This window comes from Salmo salar, chromosome 01, assembly GCF_965601325.2.
Source record: "Salmo salar chromosome 01, fSalSal1, whole genome shotgun sequence".
In the NCBI taxonomy this organism is placed as follows: domain Eukaryota; kingdom Metazoa; phylum Chordata; class Actinopteri; order Salmoniformes; family Salmonidae; genus Salmo; species Salmo salar.
In genome coordinates this window covers 163,993,613-164,017,195 of record NC_138291.1, presented here as the reverse complement: position 1 = coordinate 164,017,195, position 23,583 = coordinate 163,993,613, and the positions used below count along the sequence as shown (strand labels likewise).

General features: G+C 44.6%; 1 protein-coding gene across 1 annotated transcript in view; it reads right to left on the bottom strand.

Moving 5' to 3' along the window:
- LOC106568667 (laminin subunit gamma-3) overlaps positions 1-20,465 on the bottom strand; it is a 198,000-nt gene extending 177,535 nt beyond the window's left edge. The window contains exons 1-2 of the mRNA XM_014139189.3: positions 19,903-20,465; positions 11,698-12,002 (exon numbers count right to left, since the gene is read on the bottom strand). Coding sequence (XP_013994664.3) covers positions 11,698-12,002; positions 19,903-20,278 — 681 coding nt within the window. The 5' untranslated portion in view covers positions 20,279-20,465. The remainder of the gene's footprint in view (positions 1-11,697; positions 12,003-19,902) is intronic.
- Between the last annotated feature and the right edge of the window lie 3,118 nt (positions 20,466-23,583).

Sequence of the window (23,583 nt, the reverse complement as noted above, 5' to 3'; positions counted from 1 at the left end):
AAGGGCTAGCTAAAGGTCAGCTCATCCCTGTGACAATGTGGCATGTCAGCCACGCTCCAGAGGTTACACAAAATACCTATGAACGCAAGAAGAAAATGACATCTAATTAATTTCTTTTTCATTCACTGGTACTGAACGATCCAGTGGGTCGGGAAAAAATAGAGCAGAGAGAAAAAACGGAATGTAATGAAAGGAACGAGTGCCATTGATTCTGATGAGGGGACAGATCAAAGTCAATTATAGGACTTCTCATCTTCTTGCATAAGTGACAAGAAAAAGGAGAGAGAGAGAAAAATAAGGGGAAGGAGATGGGAGGGAGAGAGAGAGAGACAGGGGGAGCAAGAGAGAGAGAGAGAGAATGAGAGAGAGAGAGAGAAAGAGAGAGATCAAAAGAGGTGGCGCGAGATAGAGATAGAGAGAATCAGAGGGATAGAGAGATAAGGGAGAAAGCATGCCGGCTTGCTGAGAGATTTGCCACCTTATCTGTGTATCCCTGCTCCATATTGATCTCTCTCTGCTTTATAATCAGGGGGTCGATGACATCCAAACCACAGTGAAATATGACCAACAGGCCCATTAGGAGCACGCCACAGGCTTCAGTGTAACTACAGCATCCATTTACTGAACAGCCAGGCAACCAGGCAGCCATGCCACAGTCTGTCCCACAGGGCTGTTATTATGTCTCTACTCATGAACTTGCCATGTTAACATCTGATATGTATTTGGGCTTACTTAAAGGGTATTTAAGTCATGAGAGAAGGTACAGTAATACAAGGATTAGACTATGTTTTTTGAATTACTGTATTAATCAACATGTCCATGGCCATTCATAGCCTTTGGGCAACAAACTATAGTAATTATCCCATTATCTCAGTATTAGTAATTGCGTCTTAAAGGATAAGTAATACAACTAAAACTAAAACTAAAAATCCTGCTGTGAATCCCTTCCTCATTGTTCACAAACAATCCCCCCCCCCAGCAACACACAATGACACTGCATTTTATCACCCCTCCTGTGAAGAAAATTCAAATTCCAGTTAGCAGTCACAATAATGAAATTCAAACCCTATTATGTAACAGGCGATAAACGTAAACAAACAACATCCTATTTTGACAGATTACAAGACAATTCAATTGGGAGAAAAGAGAGATGGACCAAACAAAAGGAGACATTACTGTAGCAGAGCCTCAGCCCTGGCCCCAGCCCTGGCCCCAGCCCTGTTAGGATGGGATAGGATAGCAGAGAAAGAAATAGCACTGGGCTAATGCTGAGTGTACAGTAGTAACTGCATCCCAAATGGTACCCTATACCCTTTTTAATGCACTATTTTTGACCAGGATGTATTTGATATAGGGAATAGGGTGCCATTTGGTACGCAATCTGGATGAATCAGAACAGTACAACTCTGCTTCTTAACAGCAACTCAGCCTCCCTGTTACCAAAAGAGAAGAAGAGAATAGAATAATACTGGGTAGTACTGAGGAAGGTGGAATGAGGGGTGGGGAAGATGGTCTTGGTTGTTGAACGAAGGAAGCTACCGGAAAGCTTTTTTTTTGCCTGTGAGTTAAGTGGTTATTGCTAAGTCACAGAAATCCTATCCTTTCTCTTTCTTTCTTTTTTCCCCAGACATAACAGAACAGAAGAAGTCAGAAGTCCTCGTCTCTCTCTCTCTCTCAGTTCAGAAGCCCAAATCCATTCCTCTGTGCAGATTTTCTCTTTAAAGTTCCTGTGTCTCTCCTCTATACCCCATCCTTCTCTCCACCACTGCCTCCCCACACAATGCTCCTACCCCTCACTAACACTAAACATAATCTAATACTCTAGTTCATTTACTATTCTCCCCCCTCTCCTCTCTTGTCCTCTCTTCTCTCATCTCCTCTCTACTCTTCTCTACTCTTCTCTTCTCTTTTCTCCTCCTCTACTCTACTTACAATACATGACCAAGAGTATGTGGACACCTGCTTGTCGAATATTTAATTCCAAAATGATGGGCATTAATATGGAGTTGGTCCCCCCATTGCTGCTATAACAACCTCCACTCTTCCAGGAAGGCTTGCTACTGGATGTTGGAACATTGCTATGGGAATTTGCTTCCATTCAGCCACAAGAGCATTAGTGAGGTCGGGCACTGATGTTGGGCGATTAGGCCTGGCTCGCAGTCTGCATTCCAATTCATCCCAAAGGTGTTCGATGGGGTTGAGGTCAGTGCTCTGTGCAGGCCAGTCAAGGGCTCTGTGCCGGCCAGTTAAGATTTCTCTTCACTGGAACTAAGGGGCCTAACCTGAACCATGAAAAACAGCCCCAGATCATTATATCTCCTCCACCTAACTTTACAGTTGGCACAATGCATTGGGGCAGGTAGTATTCTCCTGGCATCTACCAAACCCAGATTAATTGGTGAGCTTTACACAACCCCAGCCGACGCTTGGCATTGTGCATGGTGATCTTAGACTTGTGTGCGGCTGCTCGGCCATGGAAACTCATTTCACGAATCTCCCAAACGGACAGTTCTTGTGCTGACGTTGCTTCCAGAGAAAGTTTAGAACTCAGTAGTGAGTGGTGCAATCGAGGACAGATGATTTTTTTATCGCTACGCGCGTCAGCACTAGGCGATCCCGTTCTGTGATGTTGTGTGGCCTACCACTTTGCGGCTAAGCCGTTGTTGCTCCTAATAGTTTCCATTTCACAATAACAGCACTTACAGTTGACTGGGGCAGCTCTAGCAGGGCAGAAATTTGACGAACTGACTTGTTGGAAAGGTGGCATCCTATGACAGTGCCACGTTGAAAGTCACTGAGCTCTTCAGTATGGGCCAGTGTAGTTCCAATGTTTGTCTATGGAGATTGCATGGCTGTGTGCTCAATTTTAAACACCTGTCAGGAACGCGTGTGGCTGTAATAGCCGAATCCACTAATTTCAAGGGGTGTCCACATATTTTTGTATATATAGTGTACCTCTCCTCTCCTCGCTGGCTGATGGGCCTTCACTGCCTGTCTGTCTCTGGCTCTCTTTCTGTCTCTCTTCTTCTCTTACTGTCTCTCTTCGTTGTCTCCAGTCTGTTTTCTGAATAGAAGTACTTTGGAGAAAGAATGGTTATTTCTTCTCTTTGGGAGGTTGGGAAGATGTCACATATTAAAAGGTTTTAGAGCAGATGAGAGAAGGAAACAGGAACCTCTTTAAGGCCAGAGGGTGTGTGTGTGTGTGTGTGTGTGTGTGTGTGTGTGTGTGTGTGTGTGTGTGTGTGTGTGTGTGTGTGTGTGTGTGTGTGTGTGTGTGTGTGTGTGTGTGTGTGTGCAAGTGAGTGAGGGGGTGCTGTACCGCCTTGGGGGTTGTCAGGCATATGTCACACCTGCACCATCTGTAGAATCTCTCTCCACAAGGAGGTACAAGAGTTCAGGTCACACCCTACAGTAAGTTGATAGAATAATGCTTCTCTATTGTTTTTCTGCATTACAGACTTCATGGGCTCATTTCACTGAGCTGAAGAGGCTTTGAAATCTATTAGCTATTTATTGAGCATGAAACCGTCTGCACATCCAACACACAGTTGCAGAACCACACAAGCGGCGCGCATACACACACGCACACACACACACATTCTGCAGTTGTCGAGGGAAGAGAGCCAAAAGGCAGGTGCTTTATTTCCTCATCTTTAGTCACAGTTTACTGTGTCCATTTTCTCCCCGTTTCTCCCTCAACAGCCTGGTACTAAATCATCATAAAGCTATTAATTCGTCATCAATGTTCATCGGAGCTAAATATAACATGAAATCCTCTTCAGCTGCCGTTCTAGAGGCACAGGCGCGTTAGCCAGTGTGTCTGTGTGTATACGTGTGTGAGTGAGTGTGTGTGTGTGTGTGTGTGTGTGTGTGTGTGTGTGTGTGTGTGTGTGTGTGTGTGTGTGTGTGTGTGTGTGTGTGTGTGTGTGTGTGTGTGTGTGTGTGTGTGTGTGTGTGTGTGTGGTTCTCTGTATGGTTCTGTGTGTGTGTTTGTGTGTGTGTGTGTGTGTGTGTGTGTGTGGTTCTCTGTATGGTTCTGTGTGTGTGTTTGTGTGTGTGTGAGAATGAGAGATAGAGAGAGAAAGAGACATCGTTACAACACTGTAAACAGCCATAATATGTATTTTGAAATGTCTCTATTCCTTTGGAACTTTTGTGATTGTAATGTTTACTGTTGTGTTTTCAATGTTTATTTCACTTTTGTTTATTATCTATTTCACTTGTATTGGCAATGTAAACATAATGTTTCCCATGCCAATAAAGCCCATTGAATTGAATTGAAATGAATTGAGAGAGGATTATTTGCTGCTACACTGTATGATCATCCTGGTTAATATGTGTGTGTGCGTGTGTGTGTCTGTGTGTGTGTGTGTGTGTGTGTGTGTGTGTGTGTGTGTGTGTGTGTGTGTGTGTGTGTGTGTGTGTGTGTGTGTGTGTGTGTGTGTGTGTGTGTGTGTGTGTGTGTGTGTGTGTGTGTTAAAGCAACTCTTAAATGTCCACACGTACACACACATAATATTCTAAACAGTGAATACGGAAGGAATTCATAAATATGACAATATGACTAATGACTTGTTTATAATCCTTCTCATAAGGACATGACCCGTTCTGTTTTTAATAATGATGAGTATGATTGTGACGCAAATAGATGATCTCTGTGACACCTTAAACATCATTATTTCCGTAGTACTCCCATAAAAAAATACAGTACCTTTATTGGCCTAATAGTTACATCATTAAAAGTACAAACTTTATTTCATTTTAACAGACAAGAACGTTAGAACCAAGCCCCCCTCCTTGTCCACTGTACATAGAACCCCCCTGATGTCCACACCCCAACAAAGTCCCCCAGACGGTTCCGGTGGAAGGTAACCTAGCGGTTAGGGCATTGGGCCAGTAACCAAAAGGTTGTTGGTTTGAATCTCTGAGCTGACAAAGTGAAATGTCTGTAGATGTGCCCTTGAGCAAGGCAGTTAACCCTTATTGTCCAGGGGTGCCGTTAATAATGGCTGACCCTGGATGTGACCTCACTCTCCGAATGTCTCATGCAGAGTGAGGCATGCAAAAAACACATTTCCAATTCACGCCTGTGTATAAATTACACACTTGTGCATGTCTGAAATAGGACAAATTTAAGCAATCAGAGTCGGTCCCAACCAAATTCCTGAACACCACCCACTCAGGACGGAAAACAACCCTACCAGCCTGGGAAAAAAACAGCTTCACTGTTTACTCATCCCCACAGAACAGACAACTCCTTCCCAATGATGGATCAAGGAGTGACACATATCTGTTTGTAGCGATTAGCCTGTGAATAATCCTCCACTGTAGATCAACAATACGCTTCTCTATGGGAGGCTTATACTGGGATCGCCTACATCCTCTCAGAGAAAAGCTTGGTCCCAACTCCCCGGCCACCCCGATGCCCTCAGACCATAGAGAAGGTCTTTCTGAGCCACCTTCTTTCTGAGCTGCCTTTTTGCTGGCTGTGGCCTTTTTGCCTCCAGCTACACTCTTGGTGTTCCCCTGCAGAGGCAGCAATGGTGAAAGGCGGTAGGTCAGTCTCTGCCTACTCCCCAGCAGCTCTCTGAACGAGCCTGGTAGTACAGCATGGACCCCCTCCACCACCTGATACAGCAGCCTGGTTGACTTTATGGAGAAAGCCTCCATGTCGGTCGCTGGCAGATTTCCACCCTGCCTCTTCTTTCAGGTCACCCAACTTAGTGAACCCTGCTCTCACAAGCCTGGCCTGCAAGCTGGGTTGTGAAACAGTGGCTCCTCCATTATCCATGCTATCCATGAAACGTCTCTGTCAACAGATTTGTCCACTCCTAAAGCACAGCGTGGTAGAACAGAGTAATGGCTGACATATCGACCTGCTCCAGATCCAACAGTAATCTGTCGTACCCAAGGTTGCCTGCTCTCCTCAGAACAGTCCATGCAGTGTCTCTCCAGCACAAGCCCTGCTGATACAGAAGTCTCTGTGCAGCATGTAGAAGGAAAGCTGTCAGTCTGGATCCAATGTCCACCAGCCCTTGGCCCCCCTCATGTAAAGGGAGGTGTAACACTGCTGTCCATATGTCGACAAACCAAAAGAAAGCTTGAGAGAGAGAGAGAGAGCATGTGTGTGGAATCCGGCTTTATCTTACTTGCGGTGGTTGCTGTCAACATCTGAAGTGTGTATGTTTCTTATGTGTGCGCAGCAGTAGTTATGTCTGGGAGCTGGGAAGGAGGGACGGACACTTAAAGGAAACTTGTCAGGAGTGCTGCCATATTTTCAGATATTATACTCTAGGAAGAATAAAGTGTCACATCTGCTCCTGCAATGCCCTCTACTGCTCATCCTGTGTCGCCTTGATCTTCCGCCGCTCCCCCAGTACTCTCTCCCTCTCCCTCTCTCTCTCCGTGTGTGTGTGTGTGATTGTGTGGGCGGAGACAAGTGTGCTGGAGTCAGAGCAAATCCCCAAGAGCTGCAACCTGTTCCATAATCAAGACCTCTACCCTTCCCCCTATGCATATCCTAGCTTCTGGGCCTGAGTAGCAGGCAGTTCACTTTGGGAACACTTTTCATCCGGATGTAAAAATACCGCCCACTAGCCTAGATAGCTTAACTTGGGTCAAACATTTCGGGTAGCCTTCCACAAGCTTGCCACAATAAGTTGGGTGAATTTTGGCCCATTCCTCCTGACAGAGCTGCTGTAACTGAGTCAGGTTTGTAGGCCTCCTTGCTCGCACACGATTTTTCAGTTCTGCCCACGCATTTTCTATAGGATTGAGGTCAGGACTTTGTGATGGCCACTCCAATACCTTGACTTTGTTGTCCTTAAGCCATTTTGCCATAACTTTGGAAGTATGCTTGGGGTCATTGTCCACTTGGAAGACCCATTTGCGACCAAGATTTAACTTCCTGACTGATGTCTTGAGATGTTGCTTCAATATATCCATCTATTTTTCCTCCCTCATGATGCCATCTATTTTGTGAAGTGCACCAGTCCCTCCTGCAGCAAAGCACCCCCACAACATGATGCTGCCACCCCCATGCTTCACGGTTGGGATGGTGTTCTTCAGCTTGCAAGCCCCCCCTTTTTCCTCCAAATATAATGATGGTCATTATGACCAAACAGTTCTATTTTTGTTTCATCAGACCTGAGAACATTTCTCCAAAAAGTACGATCTTTGTCCCCATGTGCAGTTGCAAACCGTAGTCTGGATTTTTTTGTGGCGGTTTTGGAGCAGTGGCTTCTTCCTTGCTGAGCGGCCTTTCAGGTTATGTCGATATAGGACTCGTTTTACTGTGGATATAGAAAATGTTGTACCTGTTTCCTCCAGCATCCTCACAAGGTCCTTTGCTGTTGTTCTGGGATTGATTTGCACTTTTCGCACCAAAGTACGTTCATCTTGAGGAGACAGAATGCGTCTCCTTCCCGAGCGGTATGACGGATGCGTGGTTCCACGGTGTTTATACTTGCGTACTATTGTTTGTACAGATGAACATGGAACCTTCAGGTGTTTTGAACCAGACTTGTGGAGGTCTACAATTGTTTTGCTGATTTCTTTTGATTTTCCCATGATGTCAAGCAAAGAGGCGCTGAGTATGAAGGTAGGCCTTGAAATACATCCACAGGTACACCTCCAATTGACAAGAATTATGTAAATTAGCCTATCAGAAGCTTCTAAAGCCATGACATAATTTTCTAGAATGTTCCAAGCTGTTTAAAGGCACAGTCTACTTAGTGTATGCAAACTTCTGACCCACTGGAATTGTGATACAGTGAATTATACATGAAATAATCTGTCTCTAAACAATTGTCGGAAAAATGACTTGTCATGCTCAAAGTAGATGTCCTAACCAACTTGCCAAAATTATAGTTTGTTAACAAGAAATTTGTGGTGTGGTTGAAAAATGAGTTTTAAAGACTCCAACCTAAGTGTATGTAAACTTCCGACTTCAACTGTAGCTCTGGACTTCGTCACTGATCTTCCCCCATCTAACGGTAGCTCAGTAATCAGTAATTATCAACAGATTTTCCAAAGCGGCTCACTTCATTCCCCTCTCCGAGCTTCCATCCTCCAGAGAGACTGTGGACCTGCTGGTATTCCATGTGTTTCGGCTGCATGGCATTCCCACAGACATTGTTTTCGACAGGGGTCCCCAGTTTACATCCCAGGTATGGAGATCCTTTTGTTCAGCACTTGGTATTAATGTTAGTCTTTCATCTGGATATCACCCCCAGACCAACGGACAGACCGAATAGGCCAACCAGGAGATGGAGACTGCCCTACGCTGTTTGACTTTGGCAAACCCTTCCTCCTGGAGTGCTCAGCTACCCTGGGTTGAATATGCCCACAACACCCTCATCAACGCCAGGCCAGGTGTGCTCTGGGCTATCAACGCCCTTGTTCCCTGCCCAAGAGGTTGAGGTAGCGGTGCCCTCAGTCCATGACCACATTCGCCGTTGTCATCGCACCTGGAGGAGGGCCTGGGCTGCCCTTCACTGTGCCTCTGCCAGGACCCAATTACAAGCTACCCGTCACCGTGCCTCAGCTCCAGTCTACACTCCAGGCCAAAGGGTATGGCTCTCGTCGAAGGACTTGCCTTTGAAAGTGGCTTCCAGGAAACTTGCCCCCTGATTCATTGGTCCCTTTGAGATTGATTGTGTCATTAACCCCTCTGCTTTGCACCTGAAACTCAAAGACTCTCTTAAGAATTATAGATACAGAACTCCTCTATGCACTCGATATGTCCGATTTTAAAATAGCTTTTTGGTGAAAGCACATTTTGCAATATTCTAAGTACATAGCCCAGCCATCACGGGCTAGCTATTTAGACAACTGGCAAGTTTAGCCTTCACCAAAATCAGATTTACTATTATAAAAGTTTGATTACCTTTTGTTGTCTTCGTCAGAATGCACTCCCAGGACTGCTACTTCAATAACAAATGTTGGTTTGGTCCAAAATAATCCATCGTTATATCCGAATAGTGGCGTTTTGTTCGTGCGTCCTAGACACTATCCGAAATGGTAAATCAGGGTCGCGCGCATGGCGCAATTCGTGACAAAGAATTTCTGAATATTCCATTACCGTACTTCGAAGCATGTCAACCGCTGTTTAAAATCAATTTTTATGCAATTTATCTCGTAAAAAAGCGATAATATTCCGACCGGGAATCTCCTTTTCGTCAAACAGAGGAAAAATCACAAAGACGGGGGCAGCCAGGGCACGCGCCTAAGCCCACAGTCCCTTGATCGGCCACTTGAGAAAGGCGATAATGTGTTTCAGCCTGGGGCTGGGATGAAGACATTCAGGTTTTTCCCGGGCTCTGAGCGCCTATGGACGACGTAGGAAGTGTCACGTTAGAGCAGAGATCCTTAGTAAAAGATAGAGATGGAAAAGAAGTTCAAGAAATGGTCAGACAGGCCACTTCCTGTAAAGGAATCTCTCAGGTTTTGACCTGCCATTTGAGTTCTGTTATACTCACAGACACCATTCAAACAGTTTTAGAAACTTTAGGGTGTTTTCTATCCATATGTAATAAGTATATGCATATTCTAGTTACTGGGTAGGAGTGGTAACCAGATTAAATCGGGTATGTTTTTTATCCAGCCGTGTCAATACTGCCCCCTAGCCCTAACAGGTTAATCCAACCACGGTGTCATATTTCAAAAAGGCTTTACGCCGAAAGTATACAATGTGATTATCTGAGAACAGCGCCCAGCAGACAAATCATTACAAACAGTTACCAGCCAAGTAGAGGAGTTACACAAGTCAGAAATAGTGATAAAATTAATCACTTACCTTTGATGATCTTCATATGTTTGCACTCACAAGACTCCCATTTACTCAATAAATGTTTGTTTTGTTCGATAAAGTCCCTCTTTATATCCAAAAACCTCCGTTTTGTTCGCGCGTTCTGTTCAGTAATCCATAGGCTCAAAGGCAGTCACAACAGACAGACGAAAAATCCGAAAAGTATCAGTAAAGTTCGTAGAAACATGTCAAACGATGTTTATAATCAATCTTCAGGTTGTTTTTAGTCATAATAATCAATAACATTTCAACCGACAATAGCTTCGTCAATATAAAAGGAAAACAAGAAAGGCGTGCTCTCGGTCGTGCGCATGAAAAACCTCTGGGACACTGCAGTGTTCACTCATTCATAGTGGTCTTACTCCCTCATTTTTCAGAATACAAGCCTGAAACAATTTCTAAAGACTGTTGACATCTAGTGGAAGCCATAGGAAGTGCAATTTGAGTCCTAAGTCAATGGATACTGTAATGGCATTCAATAGAAAACTACAAAAATAATAAAATCCCACTTCCTGGATGGATTTTTCTCAGATTTTTGCCTGCCATATCAGTTCTGTTAAATTCACAGACATTATTATATGCATATCCTAGCTTCTGGGCCTGAGGAGCAGGCAGTTTACTTAGGGCACGCTTTTCATCCAGAGGTGAAAATAGTGCCCCCTACCCTAGTGAGGCTAAACCTGTCTGCTCCAGTCCCCTGTCTCCTCCTGCAGCAGCTCCTCCATCGATGACCATCCTGCCTATACCGTCGGGCGGCTTTTGGATGTGCACCGTCGGGGTCGCGGCTGGCAGTACCTGGTGGACTGGGAGGTATAGGGGCCTGAGGAGCGGCACCCTTGGGGGTACTGTCACATCTGCTCCTACCACGCCCTCTTGTGCTCATCCTGTGTCTCCTTGACCTGCTGCCACTCCCCCAGTGCTCTCTCCCTCTCCCTTTCTCTGTGTGTGTGTGTGATTGTATGGGCGGAGACAGGTGTGCTGGAGTCAGAGCAAATCCCCACCAGCTGCAACCTGTTCCATAATCAAGACCTCTACAAATACTCAGTCCTGCCACTTCCACACTGCCAGATCGTAATCTCTACTCATTCTGCCCTCTCTGACTCTGGTCCCTGTCTCCAGTCCGACTTCTCGTCAGTCCTGCTACTCTATCCTGGATTCCCCACTCTACGCTCCCTTGGATTCCCCTCCGGACTTGCTCACCCTGTCCCAATACCTCTCGCTCCAGCCTCAGTCTCCGTACCTGGTTTCCGGCAACCCGCCCGAGCTTCCCCTGGCCTGCACTCAATCTTCCCGCCGTGTTTCTATAAATACCTTGGTTACCTCATCCCAGTCTCCTCGTCTGAGTCTGCTCTTGGGTTCACCTGTTCCGTTCCGCGTGACACTTATTGCATAACTGTAATAAATCTGATCGCTTTTAATTGGATACGTACTGAAGTCCTCATATTTCTGAGTAATATTTCTTGAATTATTCTTTGATGTAAGGTCTAATGGTAAATGTTATTCACACTACACATGGCATACTGTATATGCTTGGCCTCTAAATGTGCATCTCTGAGCTAAAATGAAGTCAATAATTACTCTGGGACTCATTGTCTCATTGTCTCTTCACTTCTTAATAGCTGCATAAAAGTTATCTTGAGAACATGTAACTTCTAGTATTCTGAGTGGTTAGAGCCAATGGATTAATTTATGGTCATATAGCATAAAAAATTAGGTAGTCAGATTGAATACTATATTATGGTCTTATTCCTCCTACACTAATTTCTGTTATCCTCAGTCGAAGTGGATTTTCACTAATCCGCACATGTACACACCCTCACCCCACCCTCCCTCCCTCCCTCCCTCTCTCTTTCTCTCTCTCTCTCTCTCTCTCTCTCTCTCTCTCTCACCTGTAGGATGGCGCTCTGGTCAAAGTTGTATGCGCTGGGTCGTCCCTCCAGGGTAGAGAAGGCCACATTGCCCCCGGTCAGAGGGGAGATGTCACTGAACTCGTCTGTGCAGACTGCCATCCTCTCATCGTCCCCCGGGCGAATGTATCCCTTGGCGTTCTTCCCATAGGTCTTGGTACAGGAGGCGCTGTAGTACTGGTAGGGCATCCATGGTCCATCCTCACTTGTTCGCTTGTAGATGGCAAAGCTCTCCGGTCGACTGGTGTAGAACTTGAGGCGCACGTAGGTGATCTCAAAGGCTTTACCTGTGGAGATACAGGAGTCAGTCTACTACAGTGTGGAGGGGATGCAGGAATTGGTCTACAGTAATGTTATGTAGAGGGCGATGTGCCTGTGAGCTATCGTCACATGACATTGGGCATTGCCCCCCATTTCTCAATAAAAGGGTTTCTGTTGGACCACTAATTTGTGTTGGTCTACGTGATACCCTTCAGATGAAAAACAATAAATATATGTATATCTCTAAACTAGGGACAAAATTAAAGGCGCAACTCTGTATAAAAAAAATCGTAGCCTAGTAGTATTCATAGCCTAGTAGCCTGTTGGTCTGTTGGTCTGGTGGTCTAGTAGCCTGGTAGCCTGGTGGCCTGGTGTTCTAGTAACCTAGTAGTCTACTGCTACAATGGGAGAGAAGGGTTGGAAAGAAGGGGGTAATCTATGCAACATGAATCATCTCATCAGTTGGTGAGATGAACAACAACAATGGGGAGGGAATCAGCTTAATTTCCCAGAAATATACAAATCTCCTCTAATCTCTCATTACATGCACTGGTATGAGACCAGACATGAACCAAGGGTCAGCAAAACATACATGTCTGTTTTGATAGCTACACTAATAATATTAAGCAACTTAAGCCTTTGGAAAGCAGACAGCCAGACAACATCACAGAGTATTCATGGGCTTCCTGTGGGACCGATTTAGCAAAACCTCACATCTGATCGGCGGCATGGTTTCCAGACAGGCAAGAAGGCACACACCTCAGCGAGGGCCCTGATTAGTGGGTATGCTGAGCACACCACGGTGGGCCTCAAAGGTAAACCAACCAACCAATAAACAAACAAACAATCATAACATCCGACGCCTTCAAGTGGGGACTGTGCATGCCACGGAATTAAAGATGTCATTGATTTGTTGATGTACCTCTAGTGCCTTATTAAACATCTATCAGGCTGGAGAGGAGGAGATAAAGGGATAAATAGATAAACAGATGGAGAGAAGGAGGGAGAGAGAGAGAGGGAGAGAGAGTGTGTGTTTGTGTATGAGAGATAGCGAGAGAGAGAGAGACAGAGAGAGACATATATGTATATATATATATATATATATATATATAGATAGATAGATAGATAGATAGATAGATAGATAGATAGATAGATAGATAGATAGATAGATAGATAGATAGATAGATAGATAGATAGATAGATAGATAGATAGATAGATAGATAGATAGATAGATAGATAGATAGATAGATAGATAGATAGATAGATAGATAGTAGGAGAGAGGTGGGGGCATGGATTGAGAGAGAGAGAGAGAGAGAGAAAGATGGAGGGCGGGAGGGGGGATGAAGACTCACACTTTTATCTCAGGGATTTTGTATGATTCTCAACTCAACTAAATTATTTCATTATTTCATTAAAACACTCCTTATAAAAGGAAAAAGCCAAAGCTGAGAAAAGCTCAATTCAACCCCTGTCTGGTGGATCCCCGGCAAAGTCGAGATTTCCTCTGAATTTCCTTCGTGGGGGTGTCTGAAGGGGATTTGGCAGGCTCTGGAAACTTCTAGCTGTAATTGGTGTTGTAGTCTAATTGAGGCCCCAGGGTGAGCAGCCATTTTTTGTCATTTTGTTTGAGCTGCATACTAAGTGGAGAAAGGAGTCTCACAAGCCGGGTTCAATTAAACCATGAAGGCCCTATATTTCTGCATATTGCACAATTGTCGTGCTTGCATGGCCACTTGTGGCTGCTCTGCTGCTTGATGGGCTCTCCAGCCTGAGAAGATGCTGAGAATTAGTGCGTGTTTCCATCCCACATTTTACTTGACAAGTAAACTGTAAAGGCGTATGATTATTGACCTAGATGTTGGATGTGTGTGAATTGGAGTTGATTTTATGTTGAGCATCAACCACCTTCATCCAAACAGAACAGAGCATCCAAAACACTGGTTATGAACACTAGCTTCCTCTTGACTTGGTGTAGTTCAGCCATTTTCTATACCACTGAGCATTATGCCCATCTTATTTCCTCTTGGTTGACCTAGTAGGCAACAATAAGACCCTACACCCTACACTATCTAGAGGGCCCTACATATAGGACTCTTGTCCCTTAGGCCTTAGTTGAACCCTTCAAGTAGAATACCCCCAACCCTGATATGAAGCCTAATGACATCTGTCTACTCCTGTCTGCCAAGGTATCAGACATCTTCACATTACTCTCATCGTTCCAGACATCCTATTTTTTTGTTTTTCGAGACACCCTCTCTTGTCTTTCCAGACATCCTCTCTTGTTTTTCCAAGTCAGCAACAGTATCTCTCCCACAGCAGCACTCAAATCATTTAAGTTTCATTTACTCTCTGCATGAGGTGAGTTTAGTCCAGCTGGAACGGATACAAAAGAGAAAAGGAGTGTTTGTGTCCCCTGTGATGATGTTCAGTCTAATTGAGAGGTGTGTTTTTCTCTGATGAGCCCGCTTAGTCCATCCGTCAGTAGAAGGGCCTGTATGTTGTGCATGCAGTATGTGTGTGTTTTCTGCAATATTTCTATCAGTATCTCTAGTTGACCCATTTAACTACGGATCCATTTAGCTATGGATCCGTTTACCTATGGATCCATTTACCTATGGATCCCAATAGAGTTTAACATGGAATATCAAATGATAGAACAATTGTTCTATGTTCAATATTCAATCTGTGTTCACTCTCCAAACTGAGCAGAAGTGAAACAGTTTAGCTGAGGAGCTGAATCATAATGACTGTGTTGAGTAGGAACTACCTTTGACCCCTTTCCAGCCAAGCCACCTGTTCATAACACAGCTGTGTGTCCCACCCCGCCTGGGCTCTGATTTGTCCTGATTGGCCCAGACCTAGACTAAACTCAACATCACCACACTAGACTCAATATTTACTAGGCTACACTGGATGTTTACAGGATGCTCATTTTCTCTATTCGGTTCGAGAGTTTGGGGAGAGTTTTCTCTTTTTGTAGATTATCTTTACCAAGCTGTAAAGGAATGATGTCACTGAACTGTCTGTGCCTGAAAAAGAAAGTGTAAGGTCTTGGTCACGGAGGATCAGATAGTATATGGCCAATGTGTGAATCTGCCCCAGAAACATTTTAGCTTTATCTATTTATTTTTTGCATTGAAAGTCTCTTGTAACAAGGTACAGTATACGTAAACAGTAGTAAGAGTGTGTTCACAGTTGTGTATGTAGACAGTTGTGTATGTAGACTGTTGTGTATGTAGACTGTTGTGTATGATCAGTAGTTTTCCCTCTGCACTGCATTGTTCCTTCAGCAAAGGTCATTAGTCAGTCTGTGAGTGTGTTGAGTCAGTCTCTCAGTGTGTTGATTCAGTCTGTGAGCGTGTTGAGTCAGTCTATGAGTGTGTTGAGTGTGTTAAATCAGTTTGTGAGTGTGTTGCGTCATTCTGTGAGTGTGTTGATTCAGTCTGTGAGTGTGTTGAATCAGTCTGTGAGTGTGTTGAGTATGTTGCATCAGTCTGTGAGTGTGTTGATTCAGTTTGTGAGTGTGTTGAGTGTGTCGAGTCAGTCTGTGAGTGTGTTGAGCTAGTCTGTGAGTGTGTTGAGTCAGTCTGTGAGTGTGTTGAGGTAGTCTGTGAGTGTGTTGAGCCAGTCTGTGAGTGTGTTGATTCAGTCTGTGAGCGTGATGAGTCAGTCTGTGAGTGTGTTGAGTGTGTCGAGTCAGTCTGTGAGTGTGTTGAGCTAGTCTGTGAGTGTGTTGAATCAGTCTGTGAGTGTGTTGAGTGTCGAGTCAGTCTGTGAGTGTGTTGAATCAGTCTGTGAGTGTGTTGAGTGTCGAGTCAGTCTGTGAGTGTGTTACTGTGCCAACTATGGGAGGCTCTTATCCTTCTCTTACATCTGAGACAGGGAATGTTTTTCTTTTAGCATCAATCAATGGAAACCAGCTGCAGACAAAAAGCTGTGTGTGTGTGTGTGTGTGTGTGTGTGTGTGTGTGTGTGTGTGTGTGTGTGTGTGTCTTGGGAACAAACTGACCCCAATTACATACCACCAGACCTCCCAGCGCTCTTTTCTTTTTCTTCTTCCTCTTCATGTTTTGTTTACTCCCCCTCCTCCTCCTCCTCCTCCTTCATTTCCCCCCCTACCTCTGCACAGACACATTTCGGACCTGGCTGAACTGTGTGTCTCTGTGTCCCGCTGGTGTGTTTCTCTGTGTTTATCGTCCCAGCGACCCCCTCGGAGACGGAGGGGTCTTGTTTTGTTTGGAGAGCCAAAGGAAAACAGACAGAAGGGCAGCCCAGGCAGGCCCCCCCAGTGGAACACAGATGGGACACGGTCAGGCTGTATTCAATATGGAGGAAGAAGAAACACTGTGACCCTGGTTCTGTGAGAGACACAGGATGGGGGATGTTGACTTGAATAAAACGTTTTTCAGTTGTTACAAAAACAACAGAAACCTCTCTCCAGTCCAGGCGGAGGCTACTCAGAATAACTCTGAAGAGAAAGAGACAGAATACCCAGAGGCTAAAGACTGAACAATGTGACCGTACAGTGTAATGTAGTATGGTCTTCCTTGACTAAGGTCTACTAGACCCAGGACTGGTGTGTTTGAATTACACATTACCAGACATTCCCTAGCCTCTCTATCTCTGTCTGAGAGAAGTAACCCGAGATTATGACCAACAAAGCCATAGAGCACTGCTCTCCTCCTTCCTCCTAGTAAAAATCAATATCTGCAGACAGACAGACGAGTTTCCTGCTCCAAGACCTTATGGTTTAAACACTTCTTTCTTCCACAGACAGTCAGTCATACACTATGACATTTCAAAGACCTGTCATCGTTTTCTCTCTCTTTTGAAGCAAAACCTTTTTTTTTCTCAGGTTGGAATTTTCGTTACACCTACAATAGAGAGGAAGTTGGTTATACTCAGAGTTGTCAGAAGAAAGAATTCCCTTTGCTTTCTGCTGGGTCCATCCTGTTTGACTGATGTATGTGAGCTCACTCTGCACACACATGTCACACACACAAGATGAATAGGAGGAAAAGCTAGTCTTTATAAAGTGGGTGTACTGAAGGGCTACATTCCAAATGACACCCTATTCCCTGTATGGTGCACTTCTTCTGACGGGAGCCCTATGGGTACTGGTTAAAAGTAGTGCACTATAAAGGGCATAGGGTGTCATTTGGGAGGTAGCCTTAGAGATCTTGAGGGAGAAAGGTAAGGGTCACAAAGTAATTTGCTTCCACTACAGTCACAATGGACTCTGACATGATTGATTGATGTATAATCTCGTCCCCATTAATATTTAACAACATCATTGATAATGCGCTAATGTCATCCTACTTGAAATCCTACTCCCACTTATTTAGCAGGACTTAAAGCTGGACTCCATAGTGGTGAAAGTGTCACATCCGTTTGCAAACAACCAACAGTTTTTTCTTCCATCTGACATCATTGCACACCATGCAGAGTATGTACTATGACTGTATTATCTTTACCACAATCCTGGATGCTGATTTCCTTAAAACAAATAAGAAATGCATCTGCGGTAGCCAGTGGCGCTGTTTTGACTAGCGATGATCTCAGCTTTAAGTCATCTTGAGAAATCATAGCAATTCTAAGGTTATGTGGCCACAGTGGTTGTCATGTACTGTATGTCATGGATGGCATTAGTTGATATTATGCCATCACATGGTTGAACCATAAGTAATAAAAGGCCTGTTCTGTAGCCTGACTGTGGTAGGCATAGAAATCGCATCTTTCTATCTTCTTCTCCTTCCTCCTTCTCTGCTCCCCCTGGAAGTGGATTAGGTACTGTAGTACTGTAGTATACTTATATTTTTTTTATGTATTTAACCTTTATTTAAATAGGCAAGTCAGTTAAGAACAAATTCTAATTTACAATGACGGCCTACCAAAAGGCAAGAGGCCTCCTGCGGGGACGGGGGCTGGAATAAAAAAAAAAAAATATATATATATATATATATATATATATATATATAGGACAAAACACACATCACGACAAGCCAGACAACACAACTCTACATAAAGAGAGACCTAAGACAACAACATAGCAAGGCAGCAACACATGACAACACAGCATGGTAGCAACACGACATGACAACAACATGATAGCAACACAGCATGACCACAACATGGTAGCAGCACAAAACATGGTACAAACATTATTGGCCACAGACAACAGCACAAAGGGCAAGAAGGTAGAGACAACAATACATCACGCACAGCAGCCACAAATGTCAGTAAGAGTGTCCATGATTGAGTCTTTGAATGAAGTGACTGAGATAAAACTGTCCAGGTTGAGTGTTTGTTGCAGCTCGTTCCAGTTGCTAGCTGCAGCGTACTGAAAAGAGGAGCGACCCAGGGATGTGTGTGCTTTGGGGACCATTAACAGAATGTGACTGGCAGAACGGGTGTTGTATGTGGAGGATGAGGGCTGCAGTAGATTTCTCAGATAGGGGGGAGTGAGGCCTAAGAGGGTTTAATAAATAAGCATCAACCAGTGGGTCTTGCGACAGGTATACAGAGATGACCAGTTTACAGAGGAGTATAGTGATGTGTCCTATAAGGAGCATTGGTGGCAAATCTGATGGCCGAATGGTAAAGAACATCTAGCCGCTCGAGAGCACCCTTACCTGCCGATTTATAAATGATGTCTCCGTAATCTAGCATGGGTAGGATGGTCATCTGAATCAGGGTTAGTTTGGCAGCTGGATTGAAAGAGGAGCGATTATGATAGATGAAACCAAGTCTAGATTTAATTTTAGCCTGCAGCTTTGATATGTGCTGAGAGAAGGACAGTGTACCGTCTAGCCATACTCCCAAGTACTTGTATGAGGTGACTAAGTCAAGCTCTAAACCCTCAGAGGTTGTAATCACACCTGTGGGAAGTATGGCTAGACGGTACACTGTGTCTATTAGTATACTATCTATTCTCCTCCCTTCCCTCCCTTCCTTCCGTTTAGGCCAACACCTAAATATGAGTTAGATGTGCTCTGTTGAATGTGATCCAGTATGTGCTCTACTCTACTGGATGCATCCGGACCACTTTGAAAGGTTTCCAGACAGACCCTGAGCCTCACGGCTACATGCTTGCAATTACTCCAACAATGTGACACTAAGCCATGCCTGGGGCAACGGGCGACGGGCGATGGACAGGATGGTGTTTTCTGAAGAGAAGCTTTGAGTGATTATCGGAGGAATACTAGTGAGTATTAGTGGAGGAATTCAAAATGTTGAGGTTGTGAGGGACGTGTTCTGCTTTAGATACTTTTTCTCAGGGTGATTGGCACTTCATAGTCAAATCTCTTTCTGTCATTTAACTTCTCATAGTCAAGTCACTTTATATAATTTAACTCCTCACTGTCAAGTCTCTTTCTGTCATTGAACTCCTCGTAGTCAATTCTGTGAATTGTTAAAATGCGGCGACAATACAGGATTCTAATAGATGTAGCATAGCCTATAGGCAGGTGAACTCAAAAAAGAGTTTTTGCAGCGCCTTGTCATTTTAAAGAAGTGTAGGTTAAATATGAATGTTCAAGGCAGAACTAAACAATAGGAAACGTCTGTAGCCTGTGTAACCTATGACATGAAATACAAATAATTGAACATAACACCACTTGAGGATTCACCTATCACAACTTATTATGAACACAACCTCGGGGTACTTATGGAAGCCAATGGAAGCCTATGGAAGCCAATGGAAGCCTATGGAAGCCAATGGAAGCCTATGGAAGCCTATGGAAGCCTATGAGAGCATAAGAGAGAGAGAGAGAGCTTAAGCATCGGTTTTATCCAGGTGCATGTAGGGTGAGCTTGTATAGTTACACCTGGACCAGGATTAATCAAACTCAACTAATTGTGAACAATTGTGTACTTTTTACAGATGTGCAGGGTGAGAGAGACTTAAAGAGAGGGTTGGTCTTACTGAGGTGCAGGGTGAGGTTTACAGAGTTAGGGTGCTGGACTCCGTAGAACATGGACTGGCTCTGCCACCAGGTGGGTTCCTCATCCGTGTGGAAATCCGTCAGCAGGCTGGCGTTGTGGCTGAGGCCTGGGTCCGACACTTTACAGTGGTGGCAGGACCGCGTCGAGCCCGTCTGCATGCAGTAGTCCTCCGGGGGTGAACCGCACACGTTAGAGGCCATGACCGTGCGGTTGAAGGCTGCGTTCTCAAACTTGGGCATGCAGCGGCTTGGGACACCCTCGTTGTCATCGTAGCAGGAGTCCATGGCCCCATGAAAGAGGGAGAGCGAGCGAAGGAGGAGGGTGAGGAGGAGTGGGGTGGTCAGTGGGGTATCCATGTCCAGCAGAAGTCACATACAGACTCACACACACACCCAAACACACTATTAGAGTAATCCTGCAGATGTCTCAGAGAAGTCTATTTTCCTCTGTTTTTCCCTCTCTTTCTCTCTGTCACTCTCTCTTTCCTTGTCCCTTTCTTCTCCAACATGTGTTCTCCTTCTGTGAACTAAGTGAAGTTACTGGGTGAACCCCTCTCACCAGGGATAGGAGGAGAGAGACATGGGAGGGAGGGACAGACAGAGGGGGTAGGAAAGAGAGGGAAGTGGGGGCATGTACACTCCCCCTCCTGCTGGCTACAGCAAGTACTACTGTCCCCAGTGCAATGCAATGATGCAGATTCACAGTAAAACCATGGTCATGTTCATTAGGGCGCACCATGGCAAGAGAACATAAATCTGTGCTGGACAAATTTAGGCACCACCTCCCTGTTTCACTCCATTTCAAAACGTTTTCCCCCTACAGAACACTACCCAAGTGGTAGAACACTATGCTAGTAGCATTGAAATTAACCATTTGAATAATATAGGGGCCAATACAGAGACTGTTAAAACCATTCCATGGCACAATCTGCATTATACTGGAGAGTGTATGAGCAGTTATGACGAAATGCAATATGATGATTATGGTGATACTTGTGTTAGTGGTTAGCATCACAGTGGGGATTGCTGACTTCAGTAAGACTCTTCAGAATAACTACAGGTGCTGAACGGATTCAGAACCTATCATCTATTATCTTACATTTCCAAGATGGCATAGCAGTCAGACGTCCGTTGTCCTCCTCTTGTCATGTCCCGTGTATATATATATTTACATATTTTCCTCGCATATCTTTTTATATATTTTTTTCTAAAAACTCAACCTCAAAACACTCTCCAATTAAAAAAAAAGAAGTATTATTTACCTCAAATCTGAAATCCACAACAGAAGCTAGCCATAGGTTAGCCAGAGGCTGGCCAGTTCACTGGCTAACGTTGGAGTTCAGCTAGCTACTGTTGGCGGTCATCAGCTATCCCTTAGCTCGAAAAGCTATCGGCAGTTTTGTACAGCGCTACTCAGACCAGAGCATACCGGACCTATTTTTCTCTCCATATCCCAGGATTTCTAAAGCAGGCTCTGGACATTTACACCTGGATCTTGCAGCTAGCTAGCTGCTACCCGAGTGACTATTGGCTAACGTCGGTCCCGGAGCTAACATCAATTACACCAACTAAAAAACAGACCTCCCTCCATCTTCTGCCAGCTTGCTACCTATGGCCATGCTAGCTGTCTGAATCTCACTTGGACATTTATAATCACTCGGCTAAGCATGCCTCTGCTTAATGTCAATATCCCTTGTTCATTGCTCTTCCGGTTAGTGTTTATTGGCTTATTTCACTGTAGAGCCTCTAGCCCTGCTCATTATACCTTATCCAACCTTTCAGTTCCACCACCCACACATGCTATGACATCTTCTGGTTTCAATGATGTTTCTAGAGACAATATCTCTCTCATCATCACTCAATGCCTAGGTTTACCTCCACTGTACTCACATCCTACCATACCTTTGTCTGTACATTATACATTGAAGCTATTTTATTGCCCCCAGAAACCTGCTCCTTTTACTCTCTATTCGTCATAAAGGACCAATTCTCATAGCTTTTAGCCGCATCCTTATCCTACTCCTCCTCTGTTCCTCTGGTGATGTAGAGGTGAATCCAGGCCCTGCAGTGCCTAGCTCCACTCCTGTTCCCCAGGCGCTCTCTTTTGACGACTTTCGTAACCGTAATAGCCTTGGTTTCATGCATGTTAACATTAGAAGCCTCCTCCCTAAGTTTGTTTTATTCACTGCTTTAGCACACTCTGCCAACCCGGATGTCCTAGCTGTGTCTGAATCCTGGCTTAGGAAGTCCACCAAAAACTCTGAAATCTTCATCCCTAAATACAACATTTTCAGACAAGATAGAACGGCCTGTGTTGCAATCTACTGCAGAGATAGCCTGCAGAGTTCTGTCCTAATATCCAGGTCTGTACCCAAACAATTTGAACTTCTACTTTTAAAAATCCATCTCTCTAAAAACAAGTCTCTCACCGTCGCCGCCTGCTATAGACCACCCTCTGCCCCCAGCTGTGCTCTGGACACCATATGTGAACTGATTGCCACCCATCTATCTTCAGAGCTCATGCTGCTAGGTGACCTAAACTGGGACATGCTTAACACCCCAGCCATCCTACAATCTAAGCTTGATGCCCTCTATCTCACACAAATTATCAATGAACCTACCAGGTACAACCCCAAATCTGTAAACACTGGCACCCTCATAGATATCATCCAAACCAACTTGCCCTCTAAATACACCTCTGCTGTTTTCAACCAAGATCTCAGTGATCACTGCCTCATTGCCTGCATCCGTAATGGGTCAGCGGTCAAACGACCTCCACTCATCACTGTCAAACGCTCCCTGAAACATTTCAGTGAGCAAGCCTTTCTAATTGACCTGCCCCGGGTATCCTGGAAGGATATTGACCTCATCCCGTCAGTAGAGGATGCCTGGTTATTTTTTTTAAATGCCTTCCTCACCATCTTAAATAAGCATGCCCCTTTCAAGAAATTTAGAACCAGGAACAGATATAGCCCTTGGTTCTCTCCAGATCTGACTGCCCTAAACCAACACAAAAACATCTTGTGGCGTTCTGCATTAGCATCAAACAGCCCCCATGATATGCAACTTTTTAGCGAAGTTATAAACCAATATACACAGGCAGTTAGAAAAGTCAAGGCTAGCTTTTTCAAGCAGAAATTTGCTTCCTGCAACACAAATTCAAAAAAGTTCTGGGACACTGTAAAGTCCATGGTGAATAAGAACACCTCCTCCCAGCTGCCCACTGCACTGAGGTTAGGAAAATCTGTCACCTCTGATAAATCTTTCCACCTGGCTACGCCTACCGCGGACAACAGCACTGCACCTCACACAACAACTCGCCCAAGCCTTCCCCATTTCTCCTTCTCTCAAATCCAGTCAGCTGATGTTCTGAAAGAGCTGCAAAATCTGGACCCCTACAAATCAGCCGGGCTAGACTTTCTGGACCCTTTCTTTCTAAAATTATCTGCCTAAATTGTTGCAAACCCTATTACTAGCCTGTTCAACCTCTCTTTCGTGTCGTCTGAGATTCCAAAAGATTGGAAAGCAGCTGCTGTCATCCCCCTCTTCAAAGGAGGGGACACTCTTGACCCAAACTGCTACAGACCTATATCTATCCTACCCTGCCTTTCTAAGGTCTTCGAAAGCCATGTCAACAAACAGATCACCGACCATTTCGAATC